General features: G+C 38.4%; 2 protein-coding genes across 4 annotated transcripts in view; one reads left to right on the top strand and one right to left on the bottom strand.

The window, feature by feature from the left end:
• PDLIM3 (PDZ and LIM domain 3) overlaps nt 1-9,129 on the top strand; it is a 30,510-nt gene extending 21,381 nt beyond the window's left edge. For 2 of the 3 annotated variants that reach the window (XM_036838731.1, XM_036838732.1), the window contains exons 5-7: nt 4,972-5,099; nt 6,721-6,832; nt 8,170-9,129. In XM_036838731.1, coding sequence (XP_036694626.1) covers nt 4,972-5,099; nt 6,721-6,832; nt 8,170-8,359 — 430 coding nt within the window. In that variant the 3' untranslated portion in view covers nt 8,360-9,129. Of the gene's footprint in view, nt 1-3,084; nt 3,349-4,971; nt 5,100-6,720; nt 6,833-8,169 lie in introns of all 3 variants that reach the window. The other variant, XM_036838730.1, reaches the window with a different exon arrangement.
• Nucleotides 1-22,274, bottom strand: part of C21H4orf47 (chromosome 21 C4orf47 homolog) — a 70,695-nt gene that overhangs the window by 12,860 nt on the left and 35,561 nt on the right. The gene's annotated exons all lie outside the window — the stretch shown is intronic.

The raw sequence follows: 22,274 nt of genomic DNA, 5'->3' as shown, positions 1-22,274 counted from the left end.
ATAATATATACATCTTCCCAGAGAAGCAGAGTAAAATGGATATACTTGCATTCTTTTGAGCTTAGCATAATGGTAAGCTCACTAACTTGAGCTATAGGACTCCACGAGGCTCAAATAAAATGATACATTAGAGTAACACAGATCTTGCTTTTGCTGAAGACCAATAACATATAATTTTATAAAAATTCAGGGAAAGTCAAGGAGATTCAGGTTTGTGATGCCCTTCTTTTACATTTTCATTTAATTCAAACATGGTGATAATAATAAGCCACTCATAATTTTGTCATTGTAAGCTGGTGCCTTTCAATCTAGCTAAATTTGGAAGAGGGGAGTGGCAAAACAGAGATGAGAGGATCTGCTTAAAAAACAGGTACCAGTACACAAACCTTAAAAAAATTATAAAAATGCTTCTATTATCCTTCCTTTCTTCCTGTGCCCCCTCACTATTTGCTCTAGCTTCTCAATTTCTTGTTCTTACCAAATGATTCTTCATCAAGGTGGAATTTTGAGTGGCTACTTACCAAGCAATAACTACACCATTAATAAACAACTTTTGAATCAGAAGTAAGTTGGAGATGCTAATATATTCATTTCCCTGGGTCTTACTATTAGTTAGCGTTCTTTCAATGATTTCATCATAACTGAAGCATATTAAAAGACCAGTATTTTCATATGAAAATATGTAAATGTTTAAAGCCACAGCTATCATTAAAAATACATACAAGGCTAGATCCAAATGATAAAATACAATCTGGTGAGTGGTTTTTGGACAAGTCACTTCCGGAAGCATGTCCCCAAAAGTCTATATACACACCAGGGAAATTAGTTCTCTGTCTAATGATCTACCCAGGTGTATGATAGTAATTGAGTGTATCATCAGCCTTACAGGTTGCCAAGCCAGTAAGTCAATGTCAAGAAATCTCAATAGCATCTACCTTTCCAGGTCACAGGAATAGGTCATGGTGACCCATGATGATCTCCACAGTGACTAGAGTCCATGAAAACTATTTTATTTAAAGCATCAGTTCAAGAGTTCTTTTAAAATTGTCCCAGAAATTTATAAAAAGATAATTGTTTTTTGCTTAGGGTTTATTTCCTATCTATTCAATAGACATAGGCCCTTAAATAGAATGATAAAGAAACTAGGAAATAGAAGACACAATCTCTGCTTAAATAAAGATATATACACAAGCATGCATGTATATAAGAACACTAATAACAGAAAAAAATGTAATACTAATTACAACTGTAAAATAAGGTATATCTGTAAGTTCTGAGTTGACCACAGTTTACCTCTCCACAATCTAGCAACATGCCTGGCACACAGTAAGGTCGAGTAGTTATAAATGCTTGTTGAAAAGGTTCACTATTTTGAGCCCAAGTCTCCCAATATTGAAACTCAGTGTTTCAAATCCCTAAATTACAATTTAATAAACTTCATTATACTGAGGTCAAATCAATACGATCCTGACTAAACTGCACTGTAACTGAAATGTTATTTCTACTCTTTTACCAACTGAAGTCAATTTCAGCATAGTGTTGAGCCTATGAAAATGGTGAATAAACCATTTGACATTTTTGTATGTGATCAACCAATTTACTGATTGAGTTTCAAACAAGTTCTCAGTAGTTGGGAAGTGAAGGAGCAAGTTCATATATACCTGCCCCATTCAGTCTTTGCAGGTGGTTGACCTGGATAACACAACACACAAAAAAATTTTAATTCATCTAGTGACATGGGTTGCCCAGACTAACAAGGCTGCAGCATTGATGAAGCCAATAAAATCAATGCCCAATATATGCTTTTGGTTTTTGCTCTCTGAATGGGGCTGAGGTTGGCATTAGTAGCCCTAGAGAGTAAATGCAGGTATGCGGCCATACTTGAGCCCTCAGAGAACACTGATTTTCAGGTAAACACACCATATAAATTGTTCTCTGCCTTCAGTTTACAGCAACACTAACCTGCAGGCATGACTGAAGTTCACATTAATATTACTATTTCTTTTAGCTTTGTCTTAAATGACTGTGCTTAAAAAAAAACAATATATTCCATTTTCTCAAAAAATGCATTTCTCATGCTGCACTTAAAATGCATGTAGAAAAATGGCTTTTTAGTCATTGGCATCAGTTATGACTAACCTCCTATCCATAGAAAATTCTACTCATAGAGAATAAGAAATTTCTGTAGTTGTCCTTAAAATTGCATGACTGGCCTTTCTGATGTTTTAATAATGAGTTGCCTTAATTTGTCTTTAAAAGGAAATGAGAACTATGCATGGAAATATATGTGTGCTTCCAAAATTTTAAAAGAAATAGCTATGTATGAAAGAAATATATATATCTTAGCTCTAAGTAGCATTCACAGAGTTTGAGATCACCTTATTTCCCCTCTAATCATTCATTTCAAGGTGACAGGCATTTATTGGCTGTTTCCAGAGCCTATATCAAATCACCGAACAATTTTTTAAAGTGTAGTCTTCACAAAATGAAAGAATGAAAGTAGAAAAAGTTAAAATAGTAACAGTAAAATATTTACAAAATAGTCTTAAAACATAATCTCTATCACATAACCTACAAGTTGCCAATTACTATTCAATTAAGGCCCAACTGCATTTCTGAAAATACTTCTTATTTTGAAATGTTTAACCTAAATATCTGATTGGATCTTCATGCTGCATATTCATATTACTATTTGTGAAGGATCATTCATTAATATTTTAGTTTTAAAAACTGCAGCTCAGAAATGTAAAAGGATGTCCTGCTAATGTAATTTCCCTGAGCCACTTCCTTTATGCACAGCTCTTTTTACATGAAACCTTCGCCTCGTAGAACATATTGTCTAGTAGAACAGAGCCAAACAATGCAATATCACCTGTACCTTTTAATTTTGTTAAACGTTTTTCAATCATGAATTTTTAAATGTCTTCCCCTTTGAAAATAACTTCTAGCCAGAAATAAATATTTCTTTTTCATTTGATTTAATTCACTTCTTACTTTTAACCTCTCTGTACTTGTTCTCTGTGTTCTCCTGTCTGGATTTTCTGGTTCCTGTGTCATCTCTGTGTAACGTGGTCATTAACACAGTGGATGCAGTACTCCGTCCGGTATTGACGGTGGCAGTGGACGTAGCACCCCTTCTTCTGTCAGTACTCTTAGTACTATTTGCCCAGGTGACTTGAAAGTTGCTGCTAAGATGGCCCCTAACATTCCTTTGGAAATGGAACTTCCTGGTGTGAAGATTATACATGCTCAGTTTAATACACCTATGCAGTTGTACTCAGATGACAATATTATGGAAACACTTCAGGGTCAGGTTTCAACAGCTCTAGGTGAAACACCCTCAATGAGGTAATATGAGTCTTTTTGAACCATCGGCATACTAACTAAACACATGGGCAATGTCAGCTTTACTGGTGTCTTGTAACACTGTCTTATCATTGAAAGAAAGCTTTATGAAAAGCTTTCAAGAAAAAAAATACGGATTTTTTTCCGTATAAATAAATAAATCTAAGGATTTATTGCAGATATCTAGGCCTAATGATAAGGGCGATTTGAAAAATTAACCAAGTAGAGTTTTATGTGACAGATCACAATAAACTGAAATCATGGAAGGACCAAACGTATATGTCTTTTGAAAAACTACAGTGTAGTTTACGAATGTCTGGTACAATACTTCTCAAAAGTGATTTATAATCTGGGATAATCTATGTTTCTCCTTGGGGGGTCAAAAACTGGGAAAGGGATGGGAGGTTCAGAGAAGTTTTAAAAGAGATGATACCTCTTTTCTCTTCTAATGGCATCTTGTGGAGAGTTAATTATTTCTCATTAAAAATTTTTGCCATGAATAAGGGTTTATAAGTGAATATCCCAAGCTACTGCTATAGATATTTAATTTCCATTGATCTCTATTTTGACTAATTTCTTCTTTATTATGCATATTTGTTCAAAGTACTTTTGCTATCAAGCATTTTCAATTAAAAATATTTATTATAAGATAAAATCTTATTACTTCTTTCAATATTATAGAGCCATTATAAAGTATGATAATGCTTATGAGTGCTATGTAACAATATCCCAAAGATAACTCTTGGGATGAATACAATGTGATAATAATACCATAATGTATTTCAAAGCCATTTGCAAGGAGTTTCAGATATATAAGATGAGTATTTCCAAATATGATACTGGTAATAAAAATATGTGCAAATAGCAACTACCTTTTCTAGATAATGCAATTAAATGACATAAAATAATAAAGCATCTCAGTGCCTGACATGTATTTTTATTGTTCATCATGAATATATCTGTAGAAAGTTTATTAAAATAAAGCTTCTATCATTTTTGTAAATGAATTATAATGTGGCTATTTAGTAGCCAACAAAGCTGACTTCTCTGTGAAAGTTGCTACATTATGCACTTTCAAACACTGACAAGTTGAATTTCTTCAATTTACAAGAAAAACGATACCTTTGCTGTCTACAGGAGTTAACAAAACTAAACCATACACTGTTGGTTTAATATCAGAAACGAATCTGAATTTTACTGACATCTTTATGACTGAGAATAATCAAACCGGGCTCACTCGTGCACTTTCTATCACGTGTATGTTGTCTTTTTTTTTTCTGAGAAAGGTTAATTTTGTTCACATTATAATTATATATCCATCAGACACAAGCATTATTTTTTAAATTACTATTTCCTAACAATCACATTTTAGTTGCCCTCCAAAGGATTTTGCCACATGGAGAAATGCTGATGTGACCCCCAGGTTAATTACTGATATTTTTAAGGCAACCCGTGTGAATTCACATTATATTTTTAGCTATTGATATAATAGAGATTAACTTGAAAATACTGAATCTCTGTTCAGGAGTTGCTGTAAATATAGTGATCACTGCTTGTTGATATCTTGTGGCTTCTTGCACATACACACACTCCTGAAGCTGCTTCGCCCACCACGTTGTGTTTCAGTGAACCCGCGGCCTCCCCAGTGCCCCCCCAGTCGGATGTGTACCGGATGCTGCACGACAATCGGAATGAACCTGCTCAGCCTCGCCAGTCAGGCTCCTTCAGGGTGCTCCAGGAACTAGTGAACGATGGTGAGCAGTCGTGCACATCTGCTGAAATGCTATTGATGGAGGCTATTGGAAGGACCAGGATGGGGGAGGGCAGCAAGCATAATGGGAACGAGAGTCTAAAAACCGATTTTAATCAGTCATCAAATGATTCTTTGCTGAAAAGGACTTGGGTGGTGCTTGGTTAAGGGAAGGAGCTTCCAGACATATCCAGGTAGCCACCAACTTGGTGATTAAAGGGTGCTGAAGATAAATCCCATCCACAGTAGTCAAGGGCTAGCTCAGCTTATAGATCATAAAATGTTGCAAAATTTCTCAGCCTCCCCCATAGTCCAGGGTATCATGATCATCAAAATCTTTAAATAACACTGGAATGAACCCTTACTGTGTTCCAAATCCTGTGCTGAGTGCTTTGCACACATGGTCATTTAATGCTCACAATAATTCAGTGAGGTAGGAGCTATTATTTTCCCTATTTAACAAAAGAGAAAATGAGGCATAGAGAGGGTGGATTTGTACATAGTCACACAGCAAGTAAGAAACAGAGTTGGGTCTCCAGCCCACTCCTGCTGTCTTCAGAGTTCATACCCGTACCAATGTTTTTCCACTTCCAAAGGATATACTGTCCTTCAGAAGTTGCACAAAAATGCAAAAGGCCCCATTAATATAGCCACTATCAAAAAAAAAATGGAAAATGAGTGTTGGTGAGGGTATGGAGAAATGGGGACCCTTGTGCATTGCTGATGGGGAATGTAACATGGTGCAGCCACTGTGAGAAACAGTAAGGTGGTTCCTCAAAAAGTTAAACATAGAATTGCCATAGGATCCACAATCCCACTGCTACGTGTATACTCAGGAGAACTGAAAGCAGGGACTCAAACCCATACTCGTACAGCAGCGTTCACAGAAGCATTATGCACAACAGCCAGAAGGTGGAAAGAACCTAAACGTCTATCCACACGCGAATGGATAAACATAATGTGCTATATCCATAAAGTAGAGTATTATTCAGCCTTAAAAAGGAATGAAAATTCTGATACATGCTGCAACATGGATGAACCTTGAAAACATTCTGCTAAGTCAAATAAGCCAGAGACATAAGGACAAATATTGTACGATTCCATTTATATGAGGACCCTAGAATAGGCAAGTCATAGACACAGAAAGCAGAATAGAGGTCACCAGGGTCTGGAGGGAGGGGGGAATATGGAATTAATGTTTCCTGGGTACAGAGTTTCTGTTTTGGATGATGAAAAAGTTCTCGAAATAGATATTGGTGACGGTTGCACAACATTGGGAATATACTTAATGCTACTGAATTACACACTTAAAAATCGATAAGATGGTTGATTTTATGTATATTTTACCACAATTAAAAAAAGAAGAATGCAAAATGCTCTCTGCCCCTCTGGGCATTTTGTAACAGCGCCCTACGACAACAACTACAACAATTTTTAACTAATTTTGTTTTGTAAGGTCCCATTTCAGAACAAATTATTCCTGAACCAGTCCTGCTTCTTCCTAAATGATATCGTGGGTGCAACTAAGAATTCCTCAGGTTAAAGTGCACACCTTAAAATAGAAGTAAAGTATAAACTGTTGCCAGCTGTTCCCTTGCCATAAATGGAAACACTTTGTTTTTCAGATGACCGTCCTGCTGGAACTCGGAGTGTGAGAGCTCCAGTTACAAAAGTGCATGGCGGTGCTGGCAGCACACAGAAGATGCCACTCTGTGACAAATGTGGGAGTGGCATTGTGTAAGTTTCATTGTCAACCCCAAAATTCATCATAAATCTTGCTGTCAGTTCTCTATTTCTTGTACTTTAAGACTCCGTATATAGAAAAGCCTTTAAGTTTTATGAAAAACAAATTTCTATTCATCAACTTGAAATATAATGTCCACACATTTGGCACATTTTGACCAGAATTCCTTCGATGTACCCCAAAATTAGCATAGAATGTGAGTCGGATATCTTGACGTATAATTTCAGATACATTCTGGTGAAAAGAAACCACCCCAGAAGTATATTTAAAAAGTCATTTCCAAGAATAACTTCACTTCAAAAAGCCCTCCCTTTGTTAATGTATGTAGTCTTTGAACACTTCCTTTTCTGTATAAACCCAGGAAAACAAATATGGGGGTCACCCAGTTATTAATTAAAACACATTATCTTTACGTGGTTTCTTAAGTTGCACAAATATTGAAATATGATTTTTAGACATAGAGTCAGCTTCCATTTCAAGGGACTTCATGTGTGAATAGCCACACTTGCTAGTTCAAATCTTCAAGTGAACCAGAGCATTTCAGTCTCTCCACCTCATGCCCCATGTGGCCACCTTTTCCATCCCTTTTTTCTGTTCCTCTGTCATTAGCTCACACACTGAGGCACCATCTGTCCACCTACCCAGGACTCATCCCAGGAGGGCAGTGGGAGATAAGCCTGGTTACAGCACAGAAGGGGCTGTGAGACAGAGAAACAAGCAGGACAGGGAGCTGGGAGCAGACAGGACCTCATAACACACAACAGGTTGTGATGTTACCCAAAGCAATTATTGCTCCCAAGTCGGAGTAAACTGTTTTGATGGTAGAGGTCAAGTCCACCCACCAGTGGAAATTCCATCTCTGCCCTTTGACCTGTTCTCTCTGTGTTCCATAGAATAGAGGCTGGACCACCAAGCTAGACAGTAATCAGAGGGACTTTTAGTTGTGTAGACAACAACCTTAGCCAAAATCAGAATCCTTCGCAGAGGTGTCTGTTTTATCTGTATCATCTCTCCCTCTTTCAAAGAAACAACGGAGAATGATCATGAAGTAAGGATCCTATCATTTTTCTAAAAAAAAAAAATCTGTTTGAAAAAAATCTGAAAAATATTCACACGTCAACAACAGAGAGACACATGCGAAGCTTTACTATGGTTGTCTTGGCTCTCCCTGACAACTACATCAGTTCCACAGCTGTGCCCAGGTTTGCAGCTATTGTTTCCTGACCGTGAAACAGATAACACCTGCCTTATCTGTAGTGCTGTCTGCCTTTGTATCATGTTTCTGGCTTTGTGGGGTTTTTTTTCACGAGGCCTCCTCTTCCCCCAACAGTGGTGCGGTTGTGAAGGCGAGGGACAAGCATCGGCATCCAGAGTGCTTCGTGTGTGCTGACTGTAACCTCAACCTCAAACAGAAGGGCTACTTCTTCGTGGAGGGGGAGCTGTACTGCGAAATCCACGCGCGGGCCCGCATGAGGCCCCCAGAGGGCTACGACACCGTCACTCTTTATCCCAAAGCTTAAGTCTCCGGCAGACGGAACATGCACTCACCCAGGCGCACCCTCACAGGCAGACGTTAACGGCTTGGGGCAGAAGTAGAGCAAAGGGCTGACTCCAAATCTAGAACCAAGCTTTTAGACACTTAATGTATCCTCAGGAGAAGGAATGGGAGGCAGATGCCTGCTATAACAGAAACGTACATTCAACTGTATTTCTCTTTGGGGCTAGCAATAACTTAATGAAATTTAGAGCAATCATTTTTATGTCACACTCTATATCTTACATTTATAATATGACCATCAAACATGTAAACATCAAGATTTTAGGGGGAGTCTAATTGCCCTTCCTTAACCAGTTGATTTTGCAATTGCAGTACTTACGACAAATGACAATCCTGTATTCTAAGACAGCCTGCAGGTGTCTGTTATCTGTTTTAACTATAATAGTGCATGTCAGGGAGAAATTCCCTAGATCTCTCTAGTTTCATATTCAAACAGTTATACTACTGGATGCAACATACATGATAAATACATAAAACATTTTTAAAATACCTAACGAAGTGGCACTCAATGAATTCAGATAAAATCAACATTCCAATGAGAGGGCCCAGTCATATCTCGTCGTGTACACTAACAACTCAGGTATTTTAAGAAGAATGTGGCTTCTTTAGTTTTCATAACTCATTCACTCTTCTGAGCCCACAATTTCTGCTGATAGGAGGGGAAATTTTAAATTTGCTAGTTAAAGGTGATGCAGTCTCTTTCAGATTAAAACAGTTTCTGCTGCTTTGAAATAGTCTCTTTCATTTTAAATGTCTCTTTCAGATAAATATTCAAAGTCAAGGTTCAGGCTCTATCAAGGCTAGTTCTTTATTCAAGGCTGACCACCACCACCTTCTCCTTCCCAAGATGGCACCTCCAAGAGGAGACATTTAGGGGACCCCCTGAGGAAGGGAGGGGCTGCTGGTCTCCTGGGGTCCTGCTTGTATTCTCTGCTGAAATCCATGATTCCACTTGTGCTCTGTTTTCTCAACATAGTTGGGACCAGGCAACAAGCCCACCTCTACCACCACCTCCAAAAGTCTCAGCTCAGCCTTCCCTGGATTCATGGATCCTTTGCATCTCAGACATGAACCCCATCTGGCCCCTGGCTCTGCTTTGTCACCTTGCCTCTCACTATGGTGGCTCCACAGCAATGCCCCGTTACTTGCATGTCTTACCTACTTCCCATGCTCCTCACTGGGGACACAGGGGAGCTTATGAAACTGTCCTCTCCAAGTACAAACATGGGAACCAGCAGGCTGGGGCGGTGGGGACTGTCTCAAGTCCTCAGTCTCACCACTGTGTCACAAAGTCATCTCTACCCTACTGCAGCTGCTGCCTCTGGGCCTGGAGCAAGGATTCTCCTATTGTCCCAGATGGAAAATAGGGCCTGGGTTGTATTGCTCTGGAATTCTCCCAAACTTAACTAATTATTTCTGACCCTGACCTGCCTGAGGTTTTGAACCAGTGAGAGGAGCCAGAACACCTGCCTGGCCCCTATGGGCATTTGAGATCAAAACTGGAACCCCTGAACCAAAACACAAATTCATTCACAGAGCTATTCAAATAAACTAGAAAATTCTGCAATCAAAGAAATGAATATATTCAAATACATTACTTTTTTTGTTCAGATGTTATTTTAAAATATTTTTTCTGGTAAGGATATAATCTTAAAAGTTTGGAAGCTAGAGGGCAAATGCATGGTAACTGACTTAGGAAACCTGAGAAAGTTAAAATCCAAAGCAGCAACAGAGAAAACTGAAAACCAACCCAATTTACTCTCCAGCATCTTGAAACAGCATGGGAATTGACAGCACCAGGCATTTCTGGACTAGGGGATAAAGGTGGAGTTACAATAAGGAGGATCACATACAAGCTGTTTGAAAAGCACTTAATCCCCACTGTGTCCCCTCTCTGCCCCTCCCCCCTCACACACCCAAGGCACTTGTCAGCGGAAGTGTGCCTGGTGTTATCTGGAGAAGGTAAAACAGCATCTCTGGAGTCAGGAAGTGCTGTTGAAGGTATGTGTACCACATTAAAAAGAAGTTAAATAAGAATGAAAGACTGATGAGAAGGAAAGTGTAGATTAGACATTATATTGTACATTAATGTACATTTTATGTTGGATATCAGACAATATTTTCCTTAAAATTATATTTTACATATTTTATATGTAGTAGAGTACATAATGAACTTCTTAAGTTCAGATGTTCAATAATGAGAAAAAAAAGTAGTACAGTTTGAAAAAAAGTAGTAGTATAGTTCTAATCTGAAATTCAGGAAAGATAGGGCTTAAAGCTGATAATTCAGTCTCTGTGACTAAGGCTTGTGAAGCATACTCTAAAATTGCATGTTCATTATTTTTATTCTTTTGACGATTAAATCTAGAAATTTAAACATATAGAGGAATTTATGACAGAACTAATCAATAGAAATGAATGCAATATAAAAATCGTTTTAAAATACATAACGTACAGGGTGAAAATAGCAATGTTAAAATGGAAAGGAATTAAAACTTTGTTTAAAAAGCAAACAAATAACAGTATTTCCCCCATACTAGCATTTTGTCCTTCAATAATGAATTCACACCAGGTCTTATATAGGAATTCATGCCATGAACAAAGGATGCCAACTAGTTTTTATTTAGCTCTCAGAATACCATGTCTTCTTAGAAAGCAGAGTAGTCACTGTTTTTATATTTATAAGCTTATTAAAGCTAGCAATGAGCAATGAAATGATCCATGACAGAACTGGGAATCTATAAACTTTGGACTTATGATTAACTAAATTGCTGTTTTTTCAGAGTAAATGCAGAATAGAGTTGCTACACTCTCTACCAATAGGACGACTGTTTGAGTGAAAAACAGTTCTAGTTATCACATACACTTGCACCTGTGTAAGCAAAGGTAAAGCTAATGGCTAATGTGACATGCAAACAGTTTAGATTATCTCTACATAAGCTAATCTAAAGTTTGTCCATCACAGGAATATCCCAAGATAGGCAGAATGGAGCTTTGGGGTTCTTCTACTAACAACTTGAGTTGCAAAAGTTTGTCAAGTTGTCCTTTGAACAGATTTATTTCAGTACTTGGAAACTACTACTTACAACCATTATTCTATATTATCCTGTCATCATGGCCTAATGTTTTTTTTAAAATGCTGTGCCATCTGAATCTTAAGCATAAAAAAAAGAAAATTGGAGACAGATTGAGGGTATTCAGATAATTGAAGTAAATAAACCATTTACCTGATCTACATGACTATTTCAAGATAATCGTCTTAAGCTTCTATTCATGTTGTAGAGTACTCAATAAATATTTAGTTGAGCACCTACCAAGTAAGAGATGTTGAATACTAGGCACAACAACAAAATGGATTTTTGAATGTGTTGGCTATATTTACAAATTGACATTTTCAAGCTAATTAGAATGCTTCATGCAATTAAGTTTAAAACAAAGCACCTAGAAGAAGTGGTTGCTTTATCATAATTTCTTTCTTTCAAATTCTGTAATACTATTATTCATCACTGCTCACATCAGAAGAACATAAAATGAGATATTAACATTATCTTCTGAATTAGCTCAAAAGTTTGTCCAAGTATGCAGAGAATGTCTAACAACATGTTTTCCTTCCTCTAAGAATAAGGCATGTCAGCACACCTCAACTTATGAAAAACCCAAAGCACAATTCCATTATCCAAAGAATAATACAATAGCTGCTCTTAAAACCTAATTGCTACCCCTATCATAAATATTAAGCATATAGATTTTAAATTAAGATATAAAATGCCAAATATTTGTTTGGGTTGAAAATTACTCCATTCATTTATTTATTCAACTATTCATCTGGCGAAGGAGTACATACAAGTCATTATTTCTGTACCAAGAGCAAAATTATGTTGTGAGTTTCAGAACTACCTCTCATGAGACCAAATTCCCATTCCATCTCCTTTTCTGAAGTAGAGGGGGTTGAAAAACACAGGTGTGTGAATTACTCATCACGTGTATAAATGCCAAAGTGCACATATATCTGTGGTTCACTAAAACACCAGGGTTATGCTACCAACGTCACATGCAAGAGCCTGCGTTGTGTACCATTATGCCACACACAGCTGCACATGCTGCCCTGCCTGCCCCTTCACACATCTGGGCTCCAGATGCTGCTGTCCAAGTTCCCAAAGCTCCCAACCATGACCCTTCCAGAACACTGCTTCATGCTGCAAGCCTTCTCATTCCTCCTCATCAAGACTGTCCTTGATCCCAATCCTCAGATTAACGCTTGCTCTGCCAGCCAATGCAAAAGGCTAGTTCCTGCTAACAAGTACTAATAATTTTCTACTGCCCCTTTTATGTCTAATACTTGTGTTTTGTTCTGGAGACAGCCCTTTCATCTAAAGGAATGCCTTCAAGGGTAGGAATTCTAGATATAGAAAAAAAAAAGTTAGAAAGAGAACTTGAGGAATAGAGTGATGGGCATGATCTGGACCAAGAAGAAGACAGAGGGACTAACAGTCTCTTGGACCTTGGGAAGGTTTGGCCGATCTGTAGAGGTGATATAAAGCTTTCCTCCCTCTGACCAAGGCCAAAGCAATGGGGAACGCAGTTTCTCTGAAACAAGGCACTTAGGTCAGATAAGTGCTGCGTTTGTGAATCTCACTGAGGGTGCGTAGGTGTTTACTGGTTTGAGTAAATTTAGCACTGGGGGTCTCGTAGCCTCTTCTAGACTGAAGAGTCTTCAACTCAGTTTGCATGATTCTGTGAATATGCTACATATCATAGAATCACACTTCAAATGAGTGAATTATGTGGTATGTGAATTATATCTCAACAATGCTGTTATTTTTTAAAAGAACACTATTAATATAAATATGTATTTGTCACTAATCTGTTAGATAGAGTCCTAAGATTAGAAATGCACAGGAGCAAAAGAAACAACATGGGTAGGAATGTTCGTTCTTATTTAGATGCTTCATTTTCCTTTACCGGAAAATGCTTGATCATTGCTGATACAATAGCAATAAGCCAGCACTTACATCGCTCTCACTATGTACCAAGCAGTGTCCTAAGTGCTTTAACGATACTAATTCATCCAATCTTCACAGCAGCCCTGTGAGGTGGGTCCTCTTTTTCTTCCCATTTTACAGTTGAGGAAACTGAAACACAAAGAGGTTATCCAAGGTTTCTCCTGTAGTAAAAGGCGGAGCCAGAATTTGACCGCAGGTGGCCTGGCTTCCAAATCCATGCTCTAGACCACCTCACATTATCTCTGCACAAGAGATTTAGTAGCTTTTAGTTTAAGATTATTATAAGGCTTTCATGGGACAACAAAGCCCTCAGTACGCTTTGTAAAAATTATCACCTAGATTCCATTTCAGTATAACTTACTCCAGGTATTAGAGCTTGGTGGTTACAAAAATGAGCTTTGGACACGGGCAGAGCTGAGTTGAAACCAAGCTCTACAATCTCCTAGCTGTAAGGTATAGGGGAAATCATGAAATCTCTCCAGACCTCAGTTTCATCAACCATAAAATTAGGACAATATCCCTACTCTACAGGTTTGTTATAAGGATTAAATCAAGATAATTCGTATCAAAAGATCTAACAAATTTCCTAGCAAGTAATACGTAAGTAAGCACCTAACTATTATTATGTATACTTTTCACGGTTTAATCGTAGATTCAGAATGGTGGCTTTATTCCTTCTAATTGTTCTTTGGTGTTGGAAATCCGGGTCCAATTACAATGAGCACAACTGTGTCAAACTGGAAGAGTCACAGAACTAGACTCCTATCCTTGGTGATCCCAGGAGAAGTGACATTTCACACTAAGACAGATCAGGTTCAGGAAGTCCACTGGAACTTTTCTTCATTTGAGGAGGACAATTTTAAAAGCCTGAGTTCACAAGCAACCTGTCCCCACCAAAGACTCACTGGCAATATTCTACGTTATAATCTTATAGCTAGAAAGAAAACTAAGGTCCCTCAATTGCCTACATCTATTTTATTTAGTATATATATATATTTTTTTTTTTTTTTAGAGATTTTTTTTTAAGATTTTTTAATATTTATTTTATTTATTATTATTTATTTTCGGCTGCACTGGGTCTTCGTGGCCAGGCGTGGGCTTTCTCTAGCTGCAGTGAGCGGGGGCTACTCTTCGTTGCGGTGCACAGGCTTCTCATTGCAGCGGCTTCTCTTATTGCAGAGCACAGGCTCTAAGCGCATGGGCTTCACTACTTGTGGCACATGGGCTCAGTAGTTGTGGCTCGCGGGCTTAGTTGCTCCGCGGCATGTGGGATCTTCCAAGACCAGGGCTCGAACCCATGTGCCCTGCATTGGCAGGCAGATTCTTAACCACTGCACCACCAGGGAAGCCCAGTATATATATTTTTAATTGAATGCTTACAAAATTCTTGACATAATATTGGTCACATTCAAATGTAATTTTTTCCTTACAACTTTGCCAACTAAATATTTTATAGATGAGGAAAAGTTTCAGAGAGTTTTAACTTTGGTACAGGACCAAACAAGTAGGGGAAAAAACAGCATTTAACCTCACTAATATTCCCCAGTAATAAGTCATATGGCTTGGAAATCTTTAAACCTATGAATCCTAGACATTGTTATAATTCTCTATTGTATTATTTTATTTACATCGACGTTTACTTACAGTCTATGTTTGTTCTCTTTATAATAAAAATCATTTCTTCCGTGAGTGCTAGAAAAAGGTAGTGTGGAATAATAAAAATATTAAGTCATGATATGATTAAGTAAGGCGTAAGTAAGAAGACTGTCATGAAAATAGCTCTGGATGAAGACTGGACTCACTGGGCTTCGACTTCTTTTCTGCAGAATGAGGGAAACAGACTGGATGACCCCTGAGACTTCTACCAGCTCAAAAAGTCACTGATCTGTTCTTGACATTGTCTTTATTGGTGTTAACTGGCTAGACATTCAGTTTAGTGAAGGCATGCTGTCAATGTGGCCAGGCTCTTGGTTCAATTTAGAAGTTTCATTCTGTTCCATGGTCACGGATACCACCTCTGACTCATGTCATAGCTCACAGTTGAAACCAAACAAGGAATATGAATTTATCATTGCAAATTCATTAGCTCCACTGGAAGCACACATTCTAGGTATCTTTATACAGCAAGGGAAATGAACTCCTTTTATTAATGTGTGATCAAGTGACCTGAGTTAGTGCAACTCCTTCGGTATCTAAAAAGCATAAAGCAGCTTAGCATTAGGAAGAAGAAGGTCACATACTGCGAGCTGAAGTAAAGTCTACAAGAAGCTACAGAGACTCCGACCGCTATATTTATTCAAACCAATAAACACCTACGTAGCCTCGATAAGCTTCACAAACAGAGCACTTATCTGACCTACATGCCTCAGTCCAGAGAAAGTGCATTCCCCATCGCTTCTGCCTTGGTCAGAGGGAGGAAAGCTCTATATTATCATCTCTGTAGAACGGCCAAACCTTCCCATGTTCAAAGAGACTGTTCGTCCCTCTTTCTTCTTGGTCCAATTCATCTCCATCACTCTATTCCTCAAGTTCTCTTTCCAACTTATTTTTCCCGCTCAGTCTTTCTGTGTCACTGACTCTTCTCAGCCTGCAAGCATGCTCAAGTACTCTACACCAGCCCAGAAATCTCTCTTTCCCTAACATCTATTCCTTCTCAAGCTCCCTTGATGTTCCTCTGCCTATCCCTGAGCACACCAAACTTCACTTTGCCTATCCCTGAGCACACCAAACTTCACTCTGCCTATCCCTGAGCACACCAAACTTCACTCTGCCTATCCCTGAGCACACCAAATTTCACTCTGCCTATCCCTGAGCACACCAAACTTCACTCTGCCTATCCCTGAGCACACCAAACTTCACTCTGCCTACCCCTGAGCACACCAAACTTCACTCTGCCTATCGCTGAGCACACCAAACTTCACACAGGTAGATGGACTCCACTTTCTTAGTACCCCCACTACAGTACACCATATTAATAAGTCCCCTTAAGGCTGCAGTCAACTTCCTAAGAGCCAGAGCTTGTGGTTATTCTTAGTGAGTTGTGGGGTTCATTCTCCTATATAGATGAAATCAGGTTAAAATTAACTCTGAAAGAAACTTAAAGCTGGCTGTGGCATCAAGCCTTTAAGCTGTTGAAGGCCCGCTACCCATCCAAGAGTCCTAAGTCACCAGCACAGAAGTCCCCTCTCTGACCAAAGCACTAACCTTATGACAGTTGCCCAAATTTGTTATGTTTTAGGAGTGGTTTGGTCACTTTTTCACACTACTATAGATCTCAGCTATGATTAATGATAGCCTTGTGATCTCAGGTTTTAAAAAAGATCTCCTGAAGCTAAAAAACCCGGAAGTATTTTAGTCTGGTCATAAATTGCTAAGAATAGATTTGACTAGCTTGTTTTTGTTCAAGCTCTTGAATTTGTTCCAGATTCTTGAATCTGCAGCTGTTAGTCAACAGGTGAAAATGGATTCTCTAAGAAGAGCTACTCTTTGAAGACTCTGAAATATTGTGACTCACAGTTTTTTTTAAAACGATTGGCAGTACAGATTTTAATTCCAACCTTTAGCAATGAGCTTCACAATAAAAAAATAAATCAGATTTTTTCAGGGCAGTTGCTGGACTGACTGACATGTGTGGCCAGAGAAAGCATACCCCGTGACAGAAAATGCTCCACTGTCTATCTGATATGAGGTCGAATGAAATAGAAACAATCTCACCACACTGAGAAGGTAGTACAGGTGACGTGTGACACCGTATCAGGAAATAGGAACTCAGTTTCTAGCATTAATATTTATACCACCTTTATACTTTTGGAAAATTTAGATGAAATATTGTCCTATCTCATAAAATTATAACTTGTTATGGGGGACAAAACATCAAAATAAACTGATTTGGGCAAAACCAGGGTCTCAGAATCAGGAGTCTAGCACCGACCAGTTAAGAGAGTTTTTGAAAAGTTCCTAAACCTCCCCATGTTTCAGTTTTCCCCACACAAATCTGGAAAATAACTTTTTTCCATAAAATTCCACAATTCTCAACACCATTAAGTAAAAGCAAGAATATTTCACCAAGGGCTTCCCTGGTGGTGCAGTGGTTGAGAATCTGCCTGCTAATGCAGGGGACACGGGTTCGAGCCCTGGTCTGGGAAGATCCCACATGCCGCAGAGCAACTAGGCCCGTGAGCCACAACTACTGAGCCTGCGCGTCTGGAGCCTGTGCTCCGCAACAAGAGAGGCCACGATAGTGAGAGGCCCGCGCACCGCGATGAAGAGTGGCCCCCGCTTGCCGCAACTAGAGAAAGCCCTCGCACAGAAACGAAGACCCAACATAGCGATCAATCAATCAATCAATCAATCTTTAAAAAAAAAAAAAAAGAATATTTCACCAAAAGCTTAATTTGGGGGCGGGGGGGGGGATAATTACATTAGGGAGGGAGAAAATTGAAAGTCCGCCAGAGTAAGTGTTTTAATTCTCAAATTTGGTTACCAATTTCAAATGGGATAATGAACCCATTCAGTGTCACAGGAGCAGGAACAATGATAGGTAGGGCCGGGCAAGTGTAATGCAAATTTTTGCCAGATTCTTCTGAATATCACTGAGCCTTCATTTCTATGTACTGAAAACCTGAGTGCTACAGAAAACACTGGGTGCTCAACAGAGAATCTCAGAGACCCAGGGTTCTCCTGGTCTCACTCAGGAGAATGGGGTTTTCCCCATTTCTGCAGTCTAAAGGAAATTTCACTATACTATGCCTTTTATCTAATTCTAATCTATATGCTGGGTAAGCAAATAATCACTTTACCTGACTTTAGCAACTTGGCAATGAGGAACTTTAGGTTCAAGATTAGTAGAATATGAGCACACAAAAGAAAAACACATTGTAAAATATATTAAAATATATAGCTGGTATGGAAAATCACATTCTTTACAATAAATGATGGGTCAATTGGATAGGCATATAAAAAATGGATATTGACACCTACCTCACACTCTATATAAAAATCAATTCCAGATGAATAGCAAGTCTAAAAATGAAAGGTAAAACAATAAAGCTTTTAGAAAAAAAAAAAGCATGGAAGAATCATCTCATGACTTTGCAAAAGCAGGCTTTGGGTGTCCCATCCCAAGGTGGGAAAAGAAAGCATCCGCGTGGGTGGGAACACTGGCATCAGCAGTCGGAGCTCAAGCAGGGTGGGGAGGGTGGCCCTGCATGGGCCTGGGTGTGCATGGTGTCAGAGGCAGGGAGGACGTGAAGGTCTCCTCCACAGAGAGGAGGCCCAGCCTGCAGTGACGGAGCCCAAAGGGATGAGGAGTGTCTCTAGGTGGAGGGGAGGCCCGGCATAGGGTTCAGGGTCTCAGCGGAGTCAGGAAGGGGCGATACAGAGTCCTGGAACCTAAGTGGGATAACGAGGGCATCCACGTGGGGCTGATGGTGAAAGACTGGCATGAGAGAGCATATAAGTAAATATATAAGGGATAATGGAAGTCAACTTTCTCATCTGGAAAGGGAGAAAACTAGAAAGAGTACTGTGATGTTGCATTGGAACTGGAGGCATTGTGAACTCATGGTTCTCAATATAGATAAATAAACGTGGATGCGCATGTGCATGTGTGCTCGTGTATATGTGTATACGTACCCAGGCAGACATTCCCTTGCTCTATCTACTAAGAGGGCCTGGGAGCAGCTACACCTAGATAGCAACTCAGCGCTCACATCCTGGCTTCTAAATACCATTCTCCTCTAAAAGAAACCAAGACTCCTCGGAGAAATGCCTGATTTCAGGGCTAGGGCAGGGAAAATACAGGATAAGCATGAAACATCTGACTGCGTTAAGCAAATTAAAAAGTGCTCTAGTAATGAAGGAGATGTGTCAAAAGTACGCAGAGGCCTGCTAGAGACACTCGCACTGACCCAATTAGGGAAATTTAAGCAACAGTATAAATCATGTCAGCAACAGAAGATAATCCATTCTAACCCACTGAATAAAACAGGCAACTCTGGGTCCATGAGACTCTGAGTAAAGAGGCATGTCACGACAACTACATGTAAAGCAAGATGTTGGACTGGATCCCTTTGCTGTAAAGGACATTATTGGAAGAACTGGTCAAACTTTAGTGGGGTCTGAGGATTAGATGGCAGTAATGTATCAATGCTCATTTCCAGACTTTAATGGCTGTATTGTGCTCATGTTGGAGTGTCCTTACGAGATACACATCAAAGTATTCGGAAGTGACGGGACAACATGTCAACAACTCACTCTTAATGGCTCAGGAGAAAATGAAATATGTATCAGACTATACTTCCAACTTTATTATAAGTTGGTGATCTCATTTCAAAATTTAAAACATAATGGAGACCAAAAGGGCAAAAACACTGGAAGAACTGAAAGGTATCTCAAGTCCATTTTTACAATTGAATTAAAGATCTATTCTTTAAAAATGCATAGACCTAAAAAACATATTTGTTGAAGAAAAAGAGCAAGCTGCAGAATAAAATGTAAACTATGATACCATTTATGAAAAACTTTAAAACAAACAAGGGCAATCATCTCTATTATTCATTATAATTAGTATAAAAATATAAGAATGGACTGTAAGATTGTACCCTAAATTCATGACAATGGTTTCTTATGGGAGGACTGTAGGGAAGAAGGAACAGAAAAGGAAGTGGTGGGGAGTTCCATTCTATGTGATTCTTTATTGTTTCTAAATAAAAATCAAATATGCCAATATAATTATAACTGTTAATTCTGGGAGATGGAAGCAAAGGGTTAATTATAGCATTCTTTGCATATTCCATCATTTTAAAATTTCTCAAAAAATAATTTAATAAATAAAACGTAATGAGGACTTTACATTTTATAGGCCATATAAATGTGCATTGACTGAGAAACTTATAAAATTTTTTATTTTTTGAACTTTGGCAAGTTCATCACAAAGTGGATGCACAATACAAATTAGACAACACAAACTATCTCTTTAAAATATATACGTGTTCTGGTATTTGAGCTAAAGTAGTTGAATCTTTTTCAATTGAAGTGTCAATTTTTTTAAAATAAGGATGAATCACAGGAAAAAATGTCAGCACTGTTAATGGAATCTCACCTGAGACTCTGGGGTCTAGAGCTGCCATCACTGGCAGCCTCCTATGTAACTATTGAACCTACTGTAGTAGGACCCTTTACAGCAATCCTGGCCTGTTGTGGAGATAAGTAAACTCATGCTCAGAGATAGCAAGTCACCGAGTCACCATTACCTGCAAAGTTCAGAATGGAGGGAGTTTCAAGCAGGTTGTGATTGGTGACAACGGTTTTAAGTAGCCATGAGTAATCAGAAAAGACTTCCCTCGACATACATTCACAAATGCAGTGAACAACCCCAAAATGATGTGTCCACCATCCACCCCTATTCTGGGGGTTCACGTTCTCTTCTTACCCTTCCAGGTTCTCTCTCACCAAAGAACAGGGTCTCCATGTGCAACTGTTGATGTGAGGTCCTAACATGGGGCCTTTTCTGAGGGGATGCCATTCATGTCATAGACACTGTAATTACTGAAGACGTTTTTAAAATTTATTATCTTTGTTGGCTCCAAAGATGGGCTTTTTATATATTAATTACAATACTTTTCTGACAAATAAATTATTCCTATTCTAACTGAGAATACACATATGTGATTTAGTTTACTAAAGAGAAATGAGTTTGATAATCAAATGATCTTGTTGACCTAACACCTAAAATCAACTGATCTTCTAAGTAAAATACTGCTTCTCTAACTGATGAACTGATTGGGAAGTATCTTAAAATTAGAGTAGATCTCTATTGAAATTAGCACACTGGCTAAGTTTGAGTTTTTGATATTATAGCTCTTATCATCTGCTTTTTCTATTCTGTGCTAAATGGTGTGGCTGAATCCTCTCATTTAAATCCACAAGTAACTTCTCTGTATACATTTGCCATCATAATCCACGAATATTACATAGACAAATTACTTATTATAGAATATTATATTATGTTAATTATCAGGTTACTAGATATTAAAATATAATGTTACATAAAGTAGAATATTTTATAGTAATTTCTTACTTGTTATGGAAATTTCATTAGTATGGAAGTTAACTTACTAAAATGTAATGCTTTTTTATCTACATTCTCCCTTCAAAATACTGTAATTTATTCAGAATAGTAATCTAACAGACACATTGATGAAAATTTTTGTAGCTCTTCGGAAAAAATTAACTTTGTCAATATCAATCATCAATGGAGAACCTAAGTTCTCAAAATTACAATTTGTTGAAATTGTCTACACCACCACAAGACTGTCGAATCTTCTAGACACCATTTCTATAGGCTAAAAAACAAGAAATTACAGCAAGTAAACATTGAACCTCTGATAAAGAATTTCATTTCCATGAAAGCAAGCCACATAATTATATAATAAGTTATGTCATCATGACTTTAAATTCCTTATTGTGACTTAAAATTTGAATTTTCAATTATTTTATATTCTATCTGTAACGGTTGTTATCGCAAAATAATAATACACACTCATTTAAAACTTTTATTTAAAGAGCTCCACTTCCTGATGGGCACAGGGACTGACTGCGGCCACGCCAACCAGTCCTCAGCTGAACAAGCCCCAGCTTCCAACGCAACATTCATCTTGTGCAAGCGGTTTGCCCAGGTGCACAGGAAATGAGCATGCTCTACAGATGAAGACCGGCGCCTCTGCGACAGCTCTAATGTGTACATTTCCATACACGGTTACTGAAAGTTCATTATCGGAAACAGGGGTCTTCTTTTAACCACAGCAAACAGACGTCCTTTCACAATAATGGTCTAGGACCGTTCAAATCCCCAAACGCTGAAACTAATTCGAC

The sequence above is a fragment of the Balaenoptera musculus genome, chromosome 21 (assembly GCF_009873245.2).
Source record: "Balaenoptera musculus isolate JJ_BM4_2016_0621 chromosome 21, mBalMus1.pri.v3, whole genome shotgun sequence".
In the NCBI taxonomy this organism is placed as follows: Eukaryota; Metazoa; Chordata; class Mammalia; order Artiodactyla; family Balaenopteridae; genus Balaenoptera; species Balaenoptera musculus.
Note: the sequence above shows the minus strand (reverse complement) of the source record. Positions and strands in the feature narration are given on the sequence as shown.